The sequence below is a fragment of the Heloderma suspectum genome, chromosome 4 (genome assembly GCF_057233095.1).
Source record: "Heloderma suspectum isolate Gila_16-S chromosome 4, 16-S_ref, whole genome shotgun sequence".
Lineage (NCBI taxonomy): Eukaryota > Metazoa > Chordata > Lepidosauria > Squamata > Helodermatidae > Heloderma > Heloderma suspectum.
The window spans coordinates 301446800-301469420 of record NC_139461.1 but is presented as its reverse complement, the minus strand read 5'-3'; the positions used below and the strand labels follow the sequence as shown (position 1 = coordinate 301469420).

The 22621-nt window shown below is 43.8% G+C and overlaps 1 protein-coding gene across 3 annotated transcripts; it reads right to left on the bottom strand.

Moving 5' to 3' along the window:
- Positions 1-282: 282 nt before the first annotated feature.
- LSM14B (LSM family member 14B) lies at positions 283-22227 on the bottom strand. 3 transcript variants are annotated; one of them, XM_084854320.1, is made up of 10 exons: positions 21842-22227; positions 12326-12489; positions 10673-10808; positions 9574-9690; positions 6559-6729; positions 6350-6427; positions 5288-5449; positions 4971-5124; positions 2399-2579; positions 283-1628 (listed from the first exon to the last, which is right to left on the bottom strand). In XM_084854320.1, exons 1-9 carry the CDS (start codon positions 21960-21962, stop codon positions 2408-2410), a joined length of 1275 nt encoding a protein of 424 aa, XP_084710446.1. In that variant the 5' UTR covers positions 21963-22227; the 3' UTR covers positions 283-1628; positions 2399-2407. The 3 variants fall into 3 exon arrangements, with proteins under 3 accessions (XP_084710446.1, XP_084710447.1, XP_084710449.1); XM_084854321.1 differs by lacking the exon at positions 6350-6427; XM_084854323.1 differs by lacking the exon at positions 9574-9690.
- Positions 22228-22621: the final 394 nt, after the last annotated feature.

Genomic DNA, 22621 nt, shown 5'->3' with positions numbered 1-22621 from the left:
AACTTATCTTTCCTCAAAAATGTTACAGGTAGGTAGAGTTAGCTACAGTAGCATCAAACCACTATCAGGTTTTTGGCATGTTAAAATGGGCCAGGATAAAATAACTCTTAAATTGCTTTGACTATTATACCTTAAGTTAGAATGAAGCTAAGCATGAAAATCAACTATTATCCTATGCTCAGTAGGTTTTGCCAATAATGTCAGTCACTTTCTTTGTGTCCGTTCACTTTGGATCCAGTAAGATTACTTGCAGAAAACTGCTAGCCAACAGAACAAGTTGAGAAGGGTTAAACATTTACAGGTTTATTTATAATTACAATTTACATGACTCCATAAAGCAGCCTCACCACGATGGGTAATCCTTTGTGATGAAGGCCTACAAAACAAACTAATGCTTTTACAGCAACTTAAATCGATGCATGTCCTAGGGGGAGGAACCCAAAATGCTTGCCATGAAGGGGGGGGGGGAGAATAGGAGAGAAATGGCATCCACTACAGGGGCCTTTCAACAAAAACATTCCTATAGCTAACAAAAGGGACACGTGCCTATTACTAAAGGCTTAACCCACTTTCATGCAAAATTTTATAATCACTGCACACCCAACTTTCATCACCCTCAACCATTTTAAAAACAGAAAAAAGACTGAACTATTTATAGAGCTTGGGGAGGTAGGATTAGGAGGAGGAACTGAACATGCTGGTTCCCCAAGCTTCATTTGGGTTACCCTTCCCCATTCTGAGGATTCAATGTCCTACGTCGGTTCCACGCATACAATGCACGCACTGCTTTTTCCCCAAGAGAAGGACTTGAAGCCAGAAGCCTAGACTTTCCCCTTTATTGTCAGAGGGAATAAAACCTCAGTCTCCCTTAAGAACTGCTGAAAAGAGCATCACATAATCTTTAGTCCTCCCCATATACAGTGCTGGAAAAGGGTAGCTTATCATTAGGAAGCTGGAGAATGGCACTTATCATTGGCCAATTTAGATGCATAGTGTTCCTTTTGGAGGGGTGACCAGCACTCCAAGTGAATCTGCTGTACAGGTCCCCAGAAAAAAATATACTTCTGAAGTGGTGAACCCAGAATTACAGAAACATGATCAGCAACAATTCCCATCACCACATCGCACACAACGTTTTTCACTAGAACGTCTTTCTAGACATCAAAATGATCTGCTTGAACCAGGGGTGAGGGTGAAAAGACAGAACAGGAAGGCAGAATAGAAGGAGACGAGAACAATCTTGAATTCGCAGATTAAGGAAGATTGCTGGTTTCAAATGACCTTTGGTTCATTTTTGAAGAATTTAGAATTGCATTGTCTCCTTCAGGGAACAGAACGCGTGTTCTATGTGTTCAGCTACAGCAGACTTTGGAACCTAGAAGCAGCACAAAGTCCTTGCACTACTTTAAAAATAAAATAAAAATAAAAACTCCTTGAAGAGGTGGTTTTTCAGCACATTCCTTTTCAAGTTACTCCAGTACTCCAATCCTGCTTAGAGACACAAGCAACAGTGCCTTCAGAGTTTAAGCTTGTGAATATAATGCTCCATTTGCCCAAGTTTAAGTGCAGCAGTCTTGATTGTTCCCTCCTTCCTATGTACATGTCTCCATAGCAATTTGCTTGAGAACCTTGACAGGGAGAGAGAACAGGCACACAAGGTTTACATTTGTAGGATAGCCAGTTCCCTAGTTACTCAGGTGGGTTCTCAGTTCATTTGAGACATTTAAAAGAGGTGCATTGAAATATTTAATATTCAGACCCTACAGCAGGGATGGGGAATCTCAGGCCTGGGGACCCAATCTCACCCTCCTGAGGTCCCCCAGATGGCCACGTCCCTTCCCTGGCCCTACCCTGTTTGCCCCAACCACTGATCATTCTAAAGTGTTGAAATGCCTGGCAGTAAGAGCTTTAAACTACAATAAACTGATGGGGGTTTTTAGTTGGTCCACCTCCTCTGCCCACACCCACCACTGGAATCCACCCCCCCCCCCGCACAAGTTTCTCCAAAACTGAATTCAGCCCAAGAGCTGAAAGAGGTTCCCCACCTCTGCTGTAGAGATTAACTCCAAATATGCCACCTTGTGCTCCTTGGAGATAAACAAGCATGCTGGGGAGAAGCTTTAACATCATGCTCCCTCAGCAACTTAGCTGGTTCACCATCAAAACATGAGCCAGAAACCACGTTCTTGCATACTTTCTCCCACAGGAACCATTTGAGCACATGGGAGAAAATATAACCTGCCGTACATACACAATTACAGTCTGAACTGCCCCAAGGGCTTAAAAAAGATGGTTTGGGGATAAACTCATTCTGAGTAGACAGTTTGCTTTCCTTGGTACACTCATCACAGTTGCTCAAAGACTTGGAACATAAAGTACTGTAATTCTTGAAGCTTGCCTGCAATGTTCACACTCTTCCAGTGCCCACTCTGGGAGTAGCCTGACTTCGCCGCACAGCTCCAGACCCCCTTCCGCCACGGAATCCCCCACGAAAACTGCGGCCGCGGAGAAACCGGCCAGATACGCCAAATGTCTCTGTGTTGAGCTTCCGTTCTTCAGCCCACGTTGTACGCCTTGAACTAAGGAATGAGTAATGAGTTTTCCTGCTACAAGTTCTCCTTGTCAAGTTCACTTTGCAAATCCCTGCCCTGCAGTGAAGAGCAATGCTCAGGCCACAGCACTATTCCCCTCTTTAAGAGGAGGAACACTACTTTTTGCATTAACAAAGTAAGGGGCCTGCTGTACAGAAAAATTGTGAGGCAGACCCCAAGAGGTGCTGGAAACAGTGTTTTAATAATTAAACGCTACAAATCACATTGGTGTGCCTCATGGAGTTTTTAACTTAAAAAAATCCTTTTCCAAATATACAATTTAACCAATAGATTAATGATCGAAAACATGCACAATTCAACCTTCAGACTATGTCATATCATTAAAACATAACTTAAGCCAGTTGCCTGTGGAAGCTTACAAGCAGAGGTATGGAGGCAACAGCCCAGAGGTATAGTGCCTCTAAACACTCGCAACTCTGATCAGAAAAAAGGCTGCAATCCTATGGTCCCATGGATGGTGTCACAAGGCCTGTAGGATGTGTTGGATCTCTTTCTCCGACCTCATAAGCCCCCTCTTAGCTGTCCTGGAAAGTTTCGCAGCCCTTGCCTCCAATGTCAGAGCTCTGACATCAGTGGAGGCAAAAGGGGGCATTCCATGGGTGTGTCAGGAGCAGACAGGGAGAAGGTTTGGGTCCACAGGATTCATAGCCTTCCCACTTCACTGACACTCCCCAAGAATTGGAGAAAATGTATGCCATCCCTGGAAATGGTATACATAATTTCCCTCCCATTGCAACCGATAGGAGGGAAACTGTAAAAGAGAAAAACCAGAAAGTGGAAAGTATCAGTCTGCCGTCCCTTTTTGCCCTGCCAGTTCAAACCCAGCAGGGCTTTGGGCAAGGTAGTCCCAGTTCTTCTGCTTCAGATCCCTCACAGCTCCTCTTCCTGCCTTTTAAGCCACAAGCACTACAGATAGTAAAGCAGTTTGACTGGGCTTCAGGGGCCTACTTTGAGAACCCTCACCTAAATGGTCTAAAGTACTACAGCAGCTGTCCAATACAGCTGTAATGAAGGCTTAATGGAATCTGAAAAACAAACTTAAGCTCTTGTAATCAAGAAGGGACACAGATAAAACCTAACCTAGCTATCCACCCTGACTGCTCTATATTGAAAAACTCAGAGGAGCACATTTGAAGCATTCATCAGAAAACCTAAAGATGAAGAGTGTCACACGTAACTGAATGAGAACAAGCTTTAGATTTCATTCAAGCCAGATGATATTAAGCACTTATAGCTTTAGGACACAATCCTATCCAGATAGTTGGCAGCCTCTAAACTCAGAGGCTGCCAAGTATTGAATGAAGGGCAGGAGGAGAGCAGTGGCTCCATGCTTCAGCTACCCTGCATTTCTGCTAATGGGCAATTTCACCTATCTAGCAGCGGCGCCTTGGAGGGGGAGGAAAGGAGGCTGGGGCAGCCATAGGAAATGGCATAAGGTAACCACCCTAGTCTCCTCCTCTCCCCCGGGAATGCCACCTTCCCCCCGTCTCCCATCCCGTATACCATGTGCAGAGAGGTAGCCAGCATGGTTCTCTCCATGCTGGCTACGAGTGGGATGAGGAGTGTGGTTACCTGTCTCTGAGCTCGGAGCCAGGAAACCGAACTATCCTATTCTCCTCCAGAACACTCGTAAGAGTGTTCGATTCACACACACATTATCTTGTCATCCTTAACAGAAACCTGGGAAGCGAGATCAGTATCATCATTTGGAGCTGGGTAACTAAGACCAAGTGGTTTGGCTAACGCCACCTAGTTTGTTCATGGCAGAGGCTGATCTGTATTTAGACACCGTTTTTCCCACCTTTGTGTTTTTATGTAATCATACTCAAGGCTGCTAGATTTGCAGCTCTCTTGGTTACGCCACCTCTTAATTACTTATAGTATAAAGTACATGACTCATCTACTTCCTTATTGATATAAATTGTGTATCAATATGATAGAGTTGGTAAAAATATTAATTGAATGTTTTTAACATGTACAAAGTGCACCATTTCTAAATAACCACAATTCCTCATTTTCATTAGCTGCATGGGTAAGTACATGTCCAGACCCACACTTTGGATGCCAAGAATTGCTCTTGAGACAAGAGGCAATTCAATGATAAAGCAATTACATCTAAACAACTATGCAAAGCACCATGGAAGGCACGCTTCAGAACATTCATTTTGTTGAAAACTTTTGTTGAATACTACAAATACACAAGATGAGTACTGGACAAGAAAATAGCTTTGTGTTATAAGATTAAACCAAATGTAATCAAATTAAGAATGAATCAAACTGGGGATTCACGTGACTATGTTCTGAAAGCCAATGAAATTAAAAGGAAGAGCTAAAGCCAGGATCCCAGATCTGAGTTACCTGGACTTCAGTTCTGATGAGATGTTGTCAAAGAAGGACTTTGTTTTGTCATAATAGCAGTTGGGTCCTAGGAGGTCTTCATCTGCATTGCCATCACAGTTCTCGGCAGCCACAGCAGGCTCCCCCTTTTCTTCTCCTGTCTCAACCTTATCATCTGAAGGAAGAGGAAAAATCTTTTTGTCTTTTTAATACCTACAACCCACCCCGCAACAAGCCACATTGTTTTTAGTTCTCAACTAGATGCTTCCTTTCATCTATTTCAGAAGGGTGGAGTGGCATCCAGATCAAAAAGAAAGCATGACAGCAAAGCTACAAACCTTTAAAGTTAAGTTTCTTTTTGAATTCTTTATCCAGCTCCTCTCTGTTGAACTGTGCATTTGCGCTTTCAAAATCAAAGTCACCTTCAAACTTTATTGTATTCTCTTTTACAGCAGTGGGCCGATTTTGCCCTCTGGAACGATTCCTAGTTCTCCTATTTCCTGAAAGGAAGAAGAGTTGAATCTTCTAAACTGAGTTTATTTGACTATGGACAAGCCAAGACTGAACTCACAAGTTCCTTGTTTATGGCAATGTAGTGATGCTATACCTCTCACACCATCATTTGAATTCCATGATGGATGCTGCAAAAGTAATTCAGCAAGCTTGCTGCTCTGGAACTTTGTACATTAATGCCTGTGGATTTAGTAACGGTGTGTTGCACCACATAACCCTGTATTTGAAATTATATATGCATGAACCTCTGCAGTTTGATGATAGAGGCCCCCCCCTTCCCTTCAGCTAAAGTCATAATCCTCAATATGTTTTTTCTTTTGATCGTCTATATTACAACATGACCTGTAGCTGTCCCATGTCTTTCACTAGAAATCTTTATAACTCTAAGGGTGCAATCCTACACATGTTTAGACAGGGGGAAAAAATCCTACAGCTGGCTGGGGAATGCTGGGACTTGTATGACTTTTGTCTAAACATGCATAGGATTGCATCCTAAGTCATAATTGCTTTGGCTACTCTATCAAATTTCTATTCTTTCGAAACCTATTGAAAGTAGCTCAAGCATACTAATTTAACTTAAGTCATTTCAACCTGGATTTAGATTTTTTTCTAATGGACCATCATACCTTCCTAGGATTTGTGTCACTTAAGTCATATTGACAAACAGACTTCAGGGCCTTGTAGATCACACAGATATGCTTTCTGTTATCCATATGCTTTTGTTTCTAAATGCATGAAGTTATCAGATATCATTTTGTTCTAGTCCTCAACTTAATCAGGAGTAGCTAACCATTAATCCACATTCTTCTGTCCAATCTTACACTATGGAAGTAACGCACAGTAAGGTAGTTCAATTAGTTTGGAGAATTTATAGTCAGGTAACATACCTGATCTCCTCCTTTGGGGCCTTCTATTCTCATCATTCACCTGCCCTTGCGTTTGTACAGGTGCTGGCTCAACTGTATCTAAGGCAAAATAGGAAAGTCTGTTCACTCACTATAATCAACATGCTGAAAGATAACAGCAGATGTTAACTCAAGTCAACTTCAGGAATATGCCTATATAAAATCAGTTCTGAAGGGAAAGATTTCAATACCACTTGTCTTGTTACTTTGCTGAATCTGACGTGTGTTGCGCTGGATCACTGGAGTGGGTTTGATTGGAGGAGCCTTTTTGGGATTCAAGTTGTTGTCAACGGGACCCGTTTGAACAGCTTGTTCCACCATAGGACTTTTGCGTACTGAATGAACAGATGGAAAAGCAGCACCTGAGGGGAAACCAAGGAACTGTCAGTAATCATTCTGCTGGTTCTCAACCCAAACTAGATTAGGGTTCACCGACCTTGGACTCCCCCATCCTGCCCCAAGAGTTTGGAGCGAAAATTTCTGGAAGGGGGCTTAATCTCGAAAGCATTTTCTTTTCATTTGAGACATACTTGAGAGAAGCAAATCTGGTTTTACTGTAGTCCACCGAATGAAAACAGTGGTCTTCTGACATTTTCAATACACTATTAACGGATCTTAGTTGATGCAATATCAGTCTGAACAAATTCACTTACACACAATTTTACACTTATGTTTGCTAAAGTACATCCTTAAAGAACATTAGCATAGGCCACCATTATGTGTATCCACATTGGCACTCCGGTTTGACTTCAGCCACATCCTCCCATAACTTTGGGAAGTAGTTTTGTACAGGGGCTAAGGGCCCTATGGATTCTCATCGAAGAACAGTTCCCAGGATTATGTGGGACAAGCCATGAGGGTTAAGCTGGTCTAAATTACACACAGATGTGCCTTTTATCATAGTTGTTACGAAATTTAGTTGAAGATCTGGTGGATTTTGATCCCTGACTCCCAAGCCATGCTACACATTTTGACATAGGGAATTAACGACCAAGAATTCATGTTAAGCCATTACACCTGTGCTCAGAGCTGCCAAGTAGTGTCCCATTACCTAAAAGCCTTCACTTATCCATCCGTCTTGTGCCACAATACTATTCTTAGAACATGCTAGATTAGTCATTAGACAGTCTTGCTCCAGCAAAGGCAAAAAGCAGCAAATCCACAAGTTTCATTATTTGGTTTGGGTGCATAATTTAGCTTTTCCTAGCACAGAACAGACAATCCTAACTCACATTTGTATACTTCAGGAGATCATTTCAATTTCTAGTAGCTTCCTATCTGAGCAATTAGTTTCCAGTGTCCAACAACATGATATAATTTGAAAACCAGTTGACTGATACATGCAAGCCTGGAATCTTCATGGGGACATGTGTGGAGGAAGGGAACTAAGCAGGACTTCCAGTAGCTCATGGGCAAGGCTCCAGTACAACTGCACAGCTCTGTGTTGCTTAAACAGGCAGGTCCTAATCTCTGTGCCCATTTTTCCTTCTGATCACCTAATTCTGGTAACAGCAGAAAAATCTAATAGAAAGGTAGTGGAGATGGAAGTACTTGCCAAAAATGCAATGTTCTTTTGAAAGTGTTCATTCTAGAAGAAGGATTAGGCAAATAATGAAAGCATACTGACTTCCATAATAGTTTGGGTGCAGAATTTGTTTTGTTGCATGTATAGCCCTGTCATTCCAATGTATGACATAAGATTTTCTCCCTTTTGCCTTCCAGAAGGAAAATACTCTGGTACTGTGTCCCATAAGTCTAGTTCATATTTTTAGAAAATTGCACTGCAATGGCATTTGAGGGCTAGTTCAAACTGTAAGCAACTGTACAGAGTAGATCATGTCTACTGCATATTACCACAGTAAGATGCAATCCAAGCACTTCTTCATGAAGTTCACTATGTCTCACTGCAAAGTTGACTGATTACCGAGAATACAGATCTGAACCAAGAACTGATTTGCTACAGCTGCACTGTGGGGTTGCACAGAGATTAGTTACTTCTTGGCAAAAAAGCTAATGGATAAAACGTAGTATATTTTATGTCACGGGCCTTTAAAACCTAGTTTAAGTAACACCAGAGGAAAGAATCTGCTTGGGCTAACTACAATTTACCTCTTCCATGTGGAAACATATTACAGCCAACCTGTTAAAACCTACTGCCCTCCTCCCCAGTATAGTGAAAGATGTTCAGAAGCCTTCTTATGTTAGTCTCAAACTACCTATAAAGCTTTCCCGGTCCTTAATTTATAAGGGTGATTTTGGTTAGCTTTGCAGCCTTGAAAGAAACTTTTGCTTAGACCTCTGCTCTGGAAAACCAGCTATTCACATGGACATGCAAAGGAAATGCAACCTGTCTAGCAAGCATTAACAGTTTTCTTAAGCTGAACAGAGACAATGCACGACTGCATTCAGACAAGCTTAAGAGAAATAGAATAGTAGCCACACTGCATTACAGCCCTCAGAACCAAATGCTACTATAAAACTTTTCAATACCGCATTAAGAGATTTCTACTCATCCTTCCTATCCCAGCATGCACTTTTATCTGCTACTGTGGAACCTTGGCCCCAAATATTTGCAGCAGGATTCCAAACAGGATAACCACTCAGAAGCAGCATGCATCTAAACTAGAGTGCTGACTGTGAATGCACACAGGATGTACTGGATTTATCTGGGTCATGCATTTTATGAGAACACAAAAATACAGACTGGCTCTGTTCTAAGGCCAGCCAGACATCCACAACATATTCCTGTATACAATGGCTCGGTTTCATGCATGTCCTATCTGCTGTCACTATTCTAGTATTACAGATTTGGTTCTTTAAGCTTAAATTTGTATTCGTTTTTCTACTTATAGCTGTGCAGGCAGTCTTTTGGAAGCTCCAGCTACAAGGCGGAGGGCCCAATCTCCATGCCTTCTAGTTCCCACATTTCTTTGAATTTCTCCTGTACTACATCTTCCTTCCCTTTAGCTAGTTTTGCCTCAATATTTTAAGACCACTGTCCAGAACTCAATCTCCTGTTCATCTACCAATCCAATAGCTGGAGCAGAAGCAAATGCACCAAAGTTTTCAGAAACAGGCTACTGCAGTAATCCTTGCAAATATTACTCTCTTCTGGAGCAGGAAGGGGGGGGGTGTTAAAAGACAAAGTGGTTTTGCAAACACCATGCAGTTCTTCCAAATACTTGGAATCCTCAAGCTGCTGTTACCCTTAGAAGACAGCAGATGTGGCTCTGATGACAAGTCAGGCTCTGAAACTGGCTGAGGAGATGAAGAAGTACTAGGACTGGAAGCAGCTGCAGATGCTGGAGGGCTTACCAGTTTCTCTAGAAAGACAGGAGGGAAGAAGACAAAGCAAAGAGGGATACCAATAAGACACAAGGCAGTAGAGACATCCAGGTGACTTGGGAAAGACAGGTGGCTCAAGATCTGTGTGTTTTTATAGTTTTGAGGGTGGGAAGAATTTGACCAGGAAAAAGATAGATCTTGGTCAAGTCAATCACTACAAGAAGATCATTTGGCATTAGGCATCAAGTTTATGCCAATACATTTTAATAGTTTAAGACACTAATGAATACCTAAAATAGAAGCACAAAATGCACAAATACATTGTCCGAGATTCCCCTCCCCATTTTTCAACTGATGTTAGTTACCAGCTTGTGTTTTTCATTCAAGGACAGGAAAATTCTTGAGCAGTCTTAATATATGAAAAGATTTCTACACAATTTTCCTCATACACTTAATCAGATCACACCACTACTCTGATTTTACAGCTGACAAACCAAGGCTGAGAGATAGAAATTGCAAAGGGTTTATGCCTTAGCTGGGATTAGCATCAAGCTTTCAGCTTTGATCCAAGCCCCATCCTTTGCACCACATCTTGAATAGCCTGTCTAAAGGTAGATGACTCATACAAGCTTCAGTTCATAAAGCTTGTTTATATCAGAAGCTAAAACAAAAAGATTAAGCTTAATTCTGTTAAGACATTGGCTGCTGTGAAGCGAAGACTTTAACACCTGAGGAATGTACTAAGTTCTATGTATCTGTGGCCTCTTTTCCACTGCATATGGTAAACCTATGTCTATGTCCACAGGTAGGGGCTCACATGATGGAATGCTTCCAAAAGGGAAGAAAAACATATCCATAGCCTGTCAAGGAGAAGACAAGGCCTCCTCTTCCCAATCCAAAAAGTTCCCTCCACACAGAAAACTAAAACAGCATTCCCTGTGACCCACATTTGCAGTCTGAAGTGGTACAGCCCAGACACAGATTTACCACTTCAATGAGATCCAGGCCTTTGTTACTCACCTAAACCAAGGGAAGCAGCATACTGCTGGCCAATTAAAGAGCTGGCGGCAAGCTGGCTGTAGGGTGGCATACCTCTGAAGGGACTGTAAGGCACATGTTGCTGAAAGGAGGATGCTGAAGCAGAGCTCAGGGAAGACTGCGAAGAAGAGTATTATACTGTTATGCTTTTAAAAGTAAAAAGTTGCAAAATCAATAGAGAAGTAAAAGCATGTTCAAAGAATACTTTTAACTAATACAGAATGTTTAGCCTTTCAACTGCAATGCAGTACAGATCACTGAAGGTTAACAACTACAGTGCGAAGGATGCCAAGCAAACAAAAGCAGTTTTTAGTTTGCTGTTTGACACTTATGTTGAGAAAAATCAGTATTTTGACTAGTTAACTATTACATTTTCTCCAGAAAAAGAGGGAAGTGTTCTTAATACAAGGAACAGCTGAACTAAAGTCCATGGCCTGGTTCTCACATAACAGCGACAAATAGTCGGTTAATTAACCCACAGCTTGCCAGGTTGCATGCTATGTGGGTGCCACTGCTGCTTTGAATATACAACTTTTGATCAGCCTGATCATAGGTTACTTTGTGACACACGAACCGAGATACTGCAGGTTGTTCATGGGTTAAACAACCTATAGTTACCCTAAAATTAGTTCTTAGATTAACTTTGCATTGTTTAACCCACAGCAAAGCAATCTACAATTACGCCAATTGGAGGTTGCATATTCAAACTGAAAGCAGCTCGTGGGTTAATTAATTAACCCATGATTTGTCACTGTTACGTGTGAACAGGCCCTATGAAATAACCATTCTGATGTTTGCACCCATCTTTTTCCATATGCACAGGCCCATTGGTGGATAAATCTGGATATCTGGCCCACCAGCCTTAGGTCTGTGATGACAACAGGTTGAGAGGCTATCACAAACAGCTGGGCAACAGAAGAAGAATATTTGGAGATGCATTCTTTGGGTCCAGTGTGCATAAGAAACTGGTATAAGAATGAATAATGTAATAATGAGTTCTACCCTTAAAGGCAGCCTAAAAATTTAAATATATGTACATACATATATGTAATGAGACAAGAAGCAAGACTTTGCAGTTAGCAGTTAATTCTATTTAACCTGGGGACAAAAAAGACTCACCCAGCTGTGCACTGAGGATTATCTCTGTACAACTAGACATGAAAACTGAACTATTCTAACCATGGATCACAGATTTTTGGCTTGGTTTAATAGTCAGCCAACATTTGCTGCCTCCACCAACTCCTCCCCATGAGGGTGGTTTCTCTCTCTTGTGTTGATTTTTCCCATGTGACATTGCCTCACCACCTTTTTTAAAAGCCCAGTGGGATCTTGGTGCTAGATGTGTGAGACAGTGGTATTTGTCGGATGGGCAGTTGTTGCTGACAACTAGACTTATAAACCCCTGACTCTAAGTACAGATAAACAATAAGTACTGTTTAATTTTGAATAACCAAGTAATAATGAAGTCAACCTTTGTTCTTCCTGGGTTAGAACTAATCAGCTAAGCCCAGGTGAATTTTTATCACTACCGAAAGTAATTTTCATTTTGCTAGAAATTCCCAGAGACAAACAAGGTGATTGAAGCTTACATTAATGGATGAAACCAACACTGGAATTTCAGGTGGAATCTCTTACTTGGACAATAGCAGGATCCTGGGGCAGATTATGCTGTGCTTTTGGAGGCTCACATACAGTAATATCTTTGATGTCACTCCCTCGGAAGATGATATATTCATAGACCTCTTCCCTTGGAGGTGCAGGACGGTCTGTTGGACGATCTTCAGTTCCAAAGGAGCGCACTTTTACCATTTGAAGAAAAGCTAAATGTTAGTATCTGAACTCAAGAGGCTATTTTTATTGCCTTACTGCAAATGGCCTCCAGATCTATTTTACTTACTTTCTCAATTCTCAAAATGCAAGTTGGTATTTTGAAGGAAGCTGGGACTTCTGCCTACCCTGCCTGCTGCATCCCAGTTGGGCCAAGCCCACTTCCCCTCAATAAATGCAATAGAGGCAGTTGTTTGCACTCCCTGATGTTGGGGTCTCTCCCTTGCTTCTCCCTCCCTCACATCACATTGCACCCTTGCTCTGGAAATGGGTCCAAGAAACCTGTAAATGCACCAATCGGCAATATCTAAACTGTGATTTCTATTACAGAAAAGGGAAAGATAAGAGTAATGAAAGTGTGCCACTGGGATATATACCACAATTTCTCTTCCAACTGTCCTTCCCTTAACACCCCAGGTGATGGCTTGTTGTTGTTGTTCAGTCGTGTCCGACTCTTCATGACCCCATGGACCATAGCACGCCAGGCCTTCCTGTCCTGCGCTCTCTCCCGGAGTGTGCTCAAGTTCATATTCATTGCATCAGTGATGCTATCTAGCCATCTCATCCTCTGTCATCCCCTTCTCCTTTTGCCTTCAGTCTTTCCCAGCATCAGGGTCTTTTCCAAAGAGTTTTCTCTTCACATTAGGTGGACAAAATATTTGAGCTTCAGCTTCAGTATCTGTCCTTCCAATGAGCACTCAGGGTTGATTTCCTTTAGGATTGACTGATTTGACCTCCTTGCGGTCCAGGGGACTCGTAAGAGTCTTCTCCAGCACCACAGTTCGAAAGCATCAATTCTTCGGCGCTCAGCCTTCCTTATAGTCCAGCTCTCACAGCCATACATTACTACTGGGAAAACCATAGCTTTGATTAGACGGACCTTTGTCGGCAAGGTGATGTCTCTGCTTCTTACTATGCTGTCTAGGTTTGCCATAGCTTTCCTCCCAAGGAGCAAGCGTCTTTTAATTTCATGGCTACAGTCACCGTCTGTGGTGATCTTGGAGCCCAAGAAAGTAAAATCTGTCACTGCTTCCATTTCTTCCCCTTCTATATGCCAGGAAGTGATGGGGCCAGATAACATGATCGTTTTTTTAATGTTGAGTTTCGAACCAGCTTTTGCACTCTCCTCTTTCACCCTCAACAAGAGGCTCTTTAGATCCTCTTCGCTTTCTGCCATTAGGGTGGTATCGTCTGCGTATCTGAGGTTGTTAATAATTCTCCCGGCAATCTTAATTCCGACCTGTGATTCATCCAACCCGGCGTTTCTCATGATGTACTCTGCATATAAGTTAAATAAGCAGGGTGACAATATGCAGCCTTGTCGTACTCCTTTCCCAATTTTGAACCAATCGGTTGTTCCATGTCTGGTTCTTACTGTTGCTTCTTGTCCCTCATACAGGTTTCTCAGGAGACAGGTAAGGTGGTCTGGTACTCCCATCACTTTAAGAATTTGCCACAGTTTGTTGTGATCCACACAATCAAAGGCTTTAGCGTAGTCAATGAAGCAGAAATAAATGTTTTTCTGGAATTCTCTTGCTTTCTCCATGATGCAGCGAATGTTGGCGATTTGATCTCTAGTTCCTCTGCCTCTTCGGAACCCAGCTTGTACTTCCGGTAGTTCTCAGTTCACATACTGCTGAAGCCTAGCTTGTAGGATTTTGAGCATCACCTTGCTGGCATGTGAAATGAGTGCAATTGTGCGGTAGTTTGAACACTCTTTGGCGTTGTGATGGCTAGGTGACATCTATTCTTTGTTTGGGTGGTACATTAAGGAATTTTCTCCCCAGGGAAGCTCACCCGGCACTTATGTTAATGTCTCTTCAGTACCAGGCAAAGACCTTTTATTTTTCCCAGGCCTTTAAAGCTTAATATTTCATAGTGCTGTTTTTAGTCTGCTCTATTGATTGTTTCATTATATGTCCTCTTTTTAATCTGAACTCCCTGGAAATACTTACTGAAGGGTGGTATATAAATTCATTAAATAAATATTCAAGAACATAATTTCTAGCAATAGGGGCAGCAACATTACTGAGGCTTTGTACAACTCAGTGTGGGCCAGCAGTTGTAGAGCCCCAAGTTTTGGCCACACTTCTCAGATAAATAACAGAGGTACCATTTAGGACTATCAGAGGATTTGTATTCCCCAACAGACTTGCAGACAGCAGTGAGATCAGAACATAAAGTTAAATGGAATTCAGTTAAGAGACAGGGGAGACTTAGAAGAAACAGGAAAAGCGAGCCAAGCGCTGCAGGGCAACCACCTCCTCGTTCTTCCTTGAATCAAACTTACCCACTCCAGCAGCAAGGGCCAACTAGAGCCAGTAAGGACTAGTCAAATTAGCAAGCCCAGTAAATGGCCAGAGGTCATAACAAATGTTAAAGTAAGCAAAGAAAAATTTCAAGAGTTTCCCAACCAGTCAATAGAAAGAACAGAATCAACCAGTCTAAAACAGCAATTCTCAACCCAGAGCATTGCGACAAGCTCTTGGGGGGGGGGGGGGGGAGAAGTGACACAGAAAGCATTTGGACACCAACCAAATAATTTTTACACACAGAAATAAGTATATTTTAATAGAACAATGTTCACTTTACAGGATATCAATTACATTTATGTTGGGCTGAACTGAAGAAACTCAGCAGGAAGTCATTCTCCAGACAGTTTTGTTGCTTTGTTTTCACTGTAGCTACTGACAGACCTCCCCATTTGCCAAAATACGACGCTGCAAAAGGGATTACAGCTGTCAAGTTCACAATGCTCCTGCCTCTGCACCCTCCAAAACTCTGCACAGGTCTTCTGATAAATACTGAAGAACCTCCTTCCTTCTGAGCATAAGCACAGACAGTGGGAAACTAGTAGTCCCAGCAACCTCTTGTAATAGGGCTAGTGGGATCTTGGTTTCTCTACCCTTAGTTGCAGAGGACAGGTGGAGCTTAGAACATCCTACTCAGTGGAAATCAGCACCTCTGAGCTGACATAAGCGTGGTCGGCTTGGCTGCTGTTGATCAGAGAATAGGGTAGTTTGTGCTTTATGAGCTATAATAGCAGCTGGAGCATGAACTCTGCAACAGATGCTATCAGAGGGAAGATATTCCTTTTGTTCAAACTCCCTAAGGACATGCAAGAAAAAGGTGGGGGGACACACCTTCCTTTTGGTGGAGGAAAGCTAGTGGATGGAGTGCTGGACAGGTGAGACCTGGGTTTGAATCCTCTCAACCATGAAGCTCACTGAGTGACCTAAGGCCAGTTTTTCTCAATCTAATCTATCTCACAGGGCAGTTTGAACATAAAACAGAGGAACAGTCATCTGCACCATTCTGCGATTCTTGGAGAAGCAGCAAGATAAACTAAGTAATAAAGGTGATCCATAGAAGTGTCACATGAGAATTGTTTTAATTATAAAAACTGGACTAAAAGTGTTTTAGTCATTCATGAAAACATGTTTTGGGTATGAAATTACTCTGCTAGCAAAAACATATAGGTCAGGAAAACCTGTATTTGTGTAGGTCTGTGGTTAAGTCTATTAAAGGTAATAAGTTAATGACAATGATGCAAAAATGCACTTGTCAGCTCACCACTGGCAAGTACATCCTTTGCTTTTATGAGACCATGGGATCATGGTCCCCACTCTTTTTCCATATCTGGAAAATTGCAAGGGCTCTCCCTGATTCCATGCTGACTTCAGAAGCAGAAAGGTTCTCCCAGACAGTGCACTGAACCTCAGATACTTGGAAAGCCATTAAGATATCTTGCTGCTTTTCAGTGTCTAAGGCTTAGTGATAAACTCCCCATCCCTCTCCTCAGCTGTGGAGAACAGGGGCTCACAAGCTTGGTGTAATGTCCCCTCCCTCTGGAAGGGGGCAGGGTGATGGCAACCAAGGTCAGCTAAGATTTCTTGGTGTCATTTCGAAATCATTTATCGTGGAGGCGGTCTTATTAAAAACAAGAGGGGTCGGCACTAGCCCAACACTGCTGAAGAACATCTAGAGCAACCTTCCCCAACTTGGCACTTTCCAGATGCTTTGGACTACAAACCCCATCATTCCTGACCACTGACCATGCTTGCTTTAGCTGATGGGAGCTGTAGCGAAAACTATCTGGAGGGCACTAAGTTGGATGAACGCTGATCTAGAGCAAGGGGTAATCTCATGTCCTCCTGGTGCTGCAAAAGCAACCTGTCTTCATAATAAAGAGTTTGAGTGTGTCTGTCTAAACTGCAGTACAGAAGTCACACAGGCAAGAACTCTTCTAGGAGGTTGCCTGATACCAGGTCAGACTATTTGCCAATCTAGCCCAGTACTATCTACTCAGGCAGTGGCTCTCCAGAATCTGAGACAGAGAACTTCATCAGCTGCTACCTGATCTTATAACTGGAGATGCCAGGGAATGAACCTGGAACTGTCCACATACAAAGCAAGCATTCTACTGTTAAACTATGGTCCCTCACCTAGAAAACACCTCCTGCCTTGTAAGGAGCTTTGTACAGATTAAGGATAGGCAATCAATGGCCCAGGAAGGGACAGCCTAAAACTACTCTGCTCCTCCTCTATTAAACACTTCACCCTCCTTTTCCCTAGAACAGACAAATAGGGAAAGGGCTCTAAACTTCCTCTGTCACAGTGCAGTGTGAACTGCAACAGAGGCTTTGGCAAAGTTCTCCCCTTAATCACATCAGTTGCTCATTCCTATTTGCCCAGGCTTATGGAGAAGAGCAGAAAAAGCCTTCTCCTTAAGCCAAAACCTCTACAGCTGTTCATGCTATGAAGGAAAAGGTTAAAGAGCCTTTTTCCAATCTCTCTGCTTGTACAGAAGAACACTGAGGTAGAGCCAAATTGGTGGCCCTTCATTCTGTGCTCCATTCAAAATATCTCCCTGTAAGAGATGAACTGCTGACTTGTGGCTACAGGCACCAATTATGCTCTAAGGTTTATCTACAACCATGATGACTAGAAACTTATTTAAAGGAAAGCTGAGGCAAGCTATATATTCCAAACCTCAAATTCATGTCTACAATGCCTTGCTCTTGTGTAGCATCTATACAGACACGCAAATGAAGATTTATTGTTTTAGAAACATGGATCTTTTGTTATCTGGATTTGAGAGATTAGGACTCTAATTGAGTTAAATACTGGCTCAGCAAGATGAACATCAGAGTCTACCATTTTAATAGAAAGGGGTGTGTGTGTGTGTGTGTGTGTGTGAGAGAGAGAGAGAGAGAGAGAGAGAGTTTGATTCTGAAATTCTAGCTAAATAGAGGAAGACAGCAGCTCATATTTCAGTGCATATCAAATCGAAAAAGAAAGCCAGAATCAATCCGCAATCATATTTTATATAGAGAGCTGCCAATAGACAATATCAGTGCAAAATGACAGGATAGAGGATCTTTGAAGGAGACATACAAGATAAAGGGGTTGGGGCTGTTTTCCAACTGCCCATAAGGTAACGAAGGCAGAAAGGATACAAAGCTATACAAGAGACTAATGGATGACCTGCTACAATCACCATCTCCATTCTGGATCAGGCAGAGCAAGATTAGATACCAGACATGGTACACCAAAAAGTTTATTTCTCCCTCCCCACTCCCCTGTTGTTTGGCAGCTAGGCTTCTTAGAATTATTTTTTAAGGCAGCATAGAGGATTTTAACATTTTCTTAACTTTATACAGAAATGGTAAGACCGAACATCTGGACTATCATCTTTTTTTAATTAGGAGGCTATATTACTCCAAGAAGTTGGTGGAAAAAATGAACTAGAACAGAGCACCTCTACAGTTCACCACCCCCAGCTAGGTAGCTAGCTATAAACCCTAACCATTCCAGTGCTTCCCAGGTAGGATTTGCCAAGCTACCAGCTCTGTCACCATAGCCATATGTTTATTTACTGCTTTTTTATCCCACTTTTCAGACAATTATTGTCTTCCAAAGCAGCTCATGTCAATAGAAAAGAGACACGCCCTGAGCTCAGGCTTACAAATTAAAATGACAAGACACGCACGGGAAGGGGAGTGGAGGGAAAAGGTATCAAGAGCTGACTCACAAAAAGGCCAAGCCATAGCTGAACACAAGCCTACAAGATATGCTTTGTTCTTTCTTTCCTCAGTCAAGACCTGGCCAGTTTTTAGTCAGGTAACACCTAAACCCCTCCCCAAAGTCAGGGTAAAGGCAGTCCCCCACCGTACACAAGCTTAGCTTAGGGATGGACAACTTGTGGCCCTCCAGATGTTTTGGCTTACAACTCCCATCAGCCCTAGCCAGCATAGCCAATCATAGAACAGTAGGGTTGGAAGGGATCTATAAGACCATCGAGTCCAACCTGCTGCTCAGTGCAGGAATCCAAGTCAGAGCATCCCTGACAGATGGCTGTCCAGCCTCATCTTGAATGCCTCCAGTGTGGGAGAGCCCACTACCTTCCTAGGGAATTGGTTCCATTGTCCTATTGCTCTCACAGTCAGGAAGTTTTTCCTGATGTTGAGCCGGAATCTGGCTTCCTATAACTTGAGCCCATTATTCCATGTCCTGCACTCTGGGATGATTGAGAAGAGATCCTGGCCTCCCTCTCTGTGACAACCTTTCAAGTACTTGAAGAGCGCTATCATATCTCCCCTCAGTCTTCTTTTCTCAAGGCTAAACATGACCAGTTCTTTCAGTCTCTCTTCATGGGGCTTTGTTTCCAGTCCCCTGATCATCTGTTGCCCTCCTCCGGCTTGTATGCATCCTTCTTAAAGTGCGGTGCCCAGAACTGGACGCAGTACTCTAGATGAGGCCTAACCAGTGCTAAGCTGCCCATATCTGCATGCTGCATTACATTTTTCTGGCATAGAGGTTATGATTTATTGTGAAATTTGTGGACAGTGCAGCACTGACCCCATTGATTCCACAAGCGAAAACAATTGTATGCAAGGAACCGACAAGTCCATCTCCTTTACAGAATGTGGGGTGAGGTAAAGAAAAAAACAGGAGTGAAACCTCCATGTAAAACAGAAGTAACAAGGAGCCAGGGTAACCCCTTGATGAGAAGGAAGCTTTTTAGAGGCCTTGCTGTGAAAGCAGTAGTCCTCAACCTCTAAGAACACAGGCTCCACTTTTAGCCCCACCCAGTAATATTGAATCCAGTCAAGTACAAACAATATGCCTGTCTGTCCCTTTAGCATAGAAATACAATGCCAAAAAGAAAGGGAGCAGTGCTGGTGCAACTCTTGAAGCATGACCCAGCAGCTAACAGTCAATGCCACCGAGTGTACAGAGCACCTACAACAACCTACAATATAGTTTTTCCATCTAAAGCCTCCAAAAGCTGGGAAAGTTAAGAAGAATGGAGCATGGAGCTTTAAAGAAGAGATAGCAAAGTAGGAACTGAAGTCACACACTGGCTGCAGGAATTCAGGTCACTTTCACAGTGATCGAAGTAATGGCCCTAGAGAGCCTTTCTCCTGTCTCTCAAAACAGTGAGGGTAAAAAGGATACACCTTTACCCTTTTTAGTACTTTACCGGGTCAGGTGCAAGATGCCTGGGCATTCTATTTCTACACTCAGCCATTCACTGACCAAAACATGCCAGGACGGAGAAAAATTGAAGAGCTGGCAAAGTGAGAAACTGGATGAGACGAAGCTGCAAGACCACCACGTCCTAGGCTCACCCTTAGCCTGAGACCTTTTCCCAGAATAAAGCCCACCATGAAGCTCTGAACACATACAGAATACAAATGGTTGCAGAAGGTGCCCCCTCCTGTCAGTGATATGGCTTTTCCAGAAAATGCTTGATCTTGATTTCCCAATGCCCTAAAGAATCAGATCTAGCATGTTTGGATTATATGTACTTTTGGTTTAAAATGTCTCACACACACCCACACTTACAAGTAACTAGACCATGTATGCATGTAGGTTGTATGTATTTCTATACTCACCGCTTCATAGAGATAGTCACCTTTATTACAACTTTGAACTGCCCAATATATGTGGTATTACACCCATTCATTTCATCACTTGTTAATCTTATGAAACAATGCATTTTTAGAAGTGGAAACTTTCCACATAAACACAGCACTGGAAAATTTTCCACCCCACAGCTGTTTTCCATGAAGCAAACAATTACAGAAATTCAGTGCACATGTAAGGCTGGAGATAGGCAAGAGCCAGAGAGTTGTTCACTGAGGGTGCAACACAGGGGTCCCGCTACAGCTATATCTTTCCCCTCTAAAGCCAGCAGCCAGTGGGGAGAAGGAGAAGAGAGAACAGAAGTGGGATTGCGAACTAACCCATTCTCACAACTGCAAGGGGACAGAAGGTGGGTTGTAAGAAGCTGCAGCATCTCTGCAACATCTTAGCAGCTACCCACAAAGGCAATTCGGGAGAGAGTGCAGGACAGGAAGGCCTGGCGTGCTATGGTCCATGGGGTCACGAAGAGTCGGACACGACTGAACAACAACAACAAAGGCAATTTAAAAAAAACAGACAGAGGAAGCTCGTTGCCCAGATAGATTTCTTACCCTCATACTATAACGAAGTAAGGAAATTCTTTCTCTAGCTTGGGAAACACACATTTTCTTTCCATGTACAAAGCTACAATGCCTACTGAACCACGACCCCACCCTCTTTCCCCTGCCTAAGACATCCGTCTGTAATTTCTGATTTATAATTTAAAGAGAGAAAATATAAGCGGCCAGTCTACATTCTTTCCGCCTTCACACCACAGGGTCTCAAGAAGGAGCAGAGCTAAAAGCAATCCCTTTGCAGACTCCCGACGGGAAGGGAAGGGAAAGGGAAGGCCGAACCTTTGATCCCTCCCTCGATGCCCCCTCCCTGCCCAGCTTACCACCAGGCCCCGCTACCTCATTTTAAAGAGAAGCAGCAGCTCCATCTACGGAAAACTGTATTTTTGGCAGGGTTTTTTTGTTTGTTTGTTTGTTTTACACACACATTTGCAGCAGAAATAAATAGGGCCATTTAGTTACACACGCCCCCTTTAAAAGCCCAGCTGCTCTCTTCCCTCCCCCACCAAAAACGCGCACAATACCCCCCACCCCACCCCCCATCAAATCGCACTCACGCCCCTCGCCGCCTGTTTCTTCCCCAAGGCGAGAGAGAGGGAGAGAGAAGGAGAAAGGAAGGAATCTGAGATGCTGGCACTTCTTTCTCCCCACCTCCCCACAAGAAAAAGCGGAGCAGGCAGGAGTCGGCCGCCGGGCTCTCCCACCCACACAGCCACCCCCCTTGTGTGTGTTTTTGGGCAGCGAAAGAGAGGGGGGGGGAGAAAAGAAAAAAGATGGCCTGACTAGGATCCCCTCATGCACGCCTTTTCTCTCTCGTACCCCCCCCCCCCGGCCGTACCCTTGGCCAGCGCGACGGTGGAGTTGTCTGTGTCGATGGTGTAGAGGATGCCCTCGTAGCGTATCTGCGCCTTGGAGATGAGGCTGATCTTGCTCCCGATGTACGGCGTCCCGGAGCTCATGGCGTCGTCGGGGGGGGGGGGGGGCTGCTGCGAGGACGAGAAGGGCCCGTACGGCGGACCCGAGGGAGTCCAAGCGACGCCGGGCGGCGGCCGGGTCGAGCTCCCGTGAGGGATGCTGCAGCAGCAGCTCGCTGAGGCGCGGCGGGGCGGGCTAGTCAGCCAAGGCCCAAAGACCAGAGTGGAGTTAGTCGTCGTCGTCGTCGTCAGCAACCGCGGCTCTCTCCTGAGGGAGCTCCAGCCGCTCGGCTCTACTGCGGACTGAGGAAGGAAACCCCGGCCGGCCGCTCCTTTTATAGGCCGAAAGCAGACAGCAAAGACGGGGGGGGGAGGGGGGGAGGCGTGGGGAGAAAGCGAGAGAAGGAGAAAGGACCGGAGGGGGGAGAAAATGGGGGGAGCGAAGGGAGAGAGAGGGTGAGAAGGCGGAGCCACGCAGGCGCACTTGGTCCTGCGCGCGCCAGACGGCTCGCGGGGGAAGCGGGGCGACGCGGGGCGGAGGTCAGGCTGAGGGAATGAGAGGGAGGCGAAACGTGCGGCGATGGGTGGGGCCGCTTCGGAGGACGGCGGCTGTCACGTGGCGCCCGGCCGGTCAGCTCAGCTGCTAGCTTTAAAATTTGTAAAAAGGGCCGTTCGGTGCTTGAAGTAAACACGCTTCAGTAGCA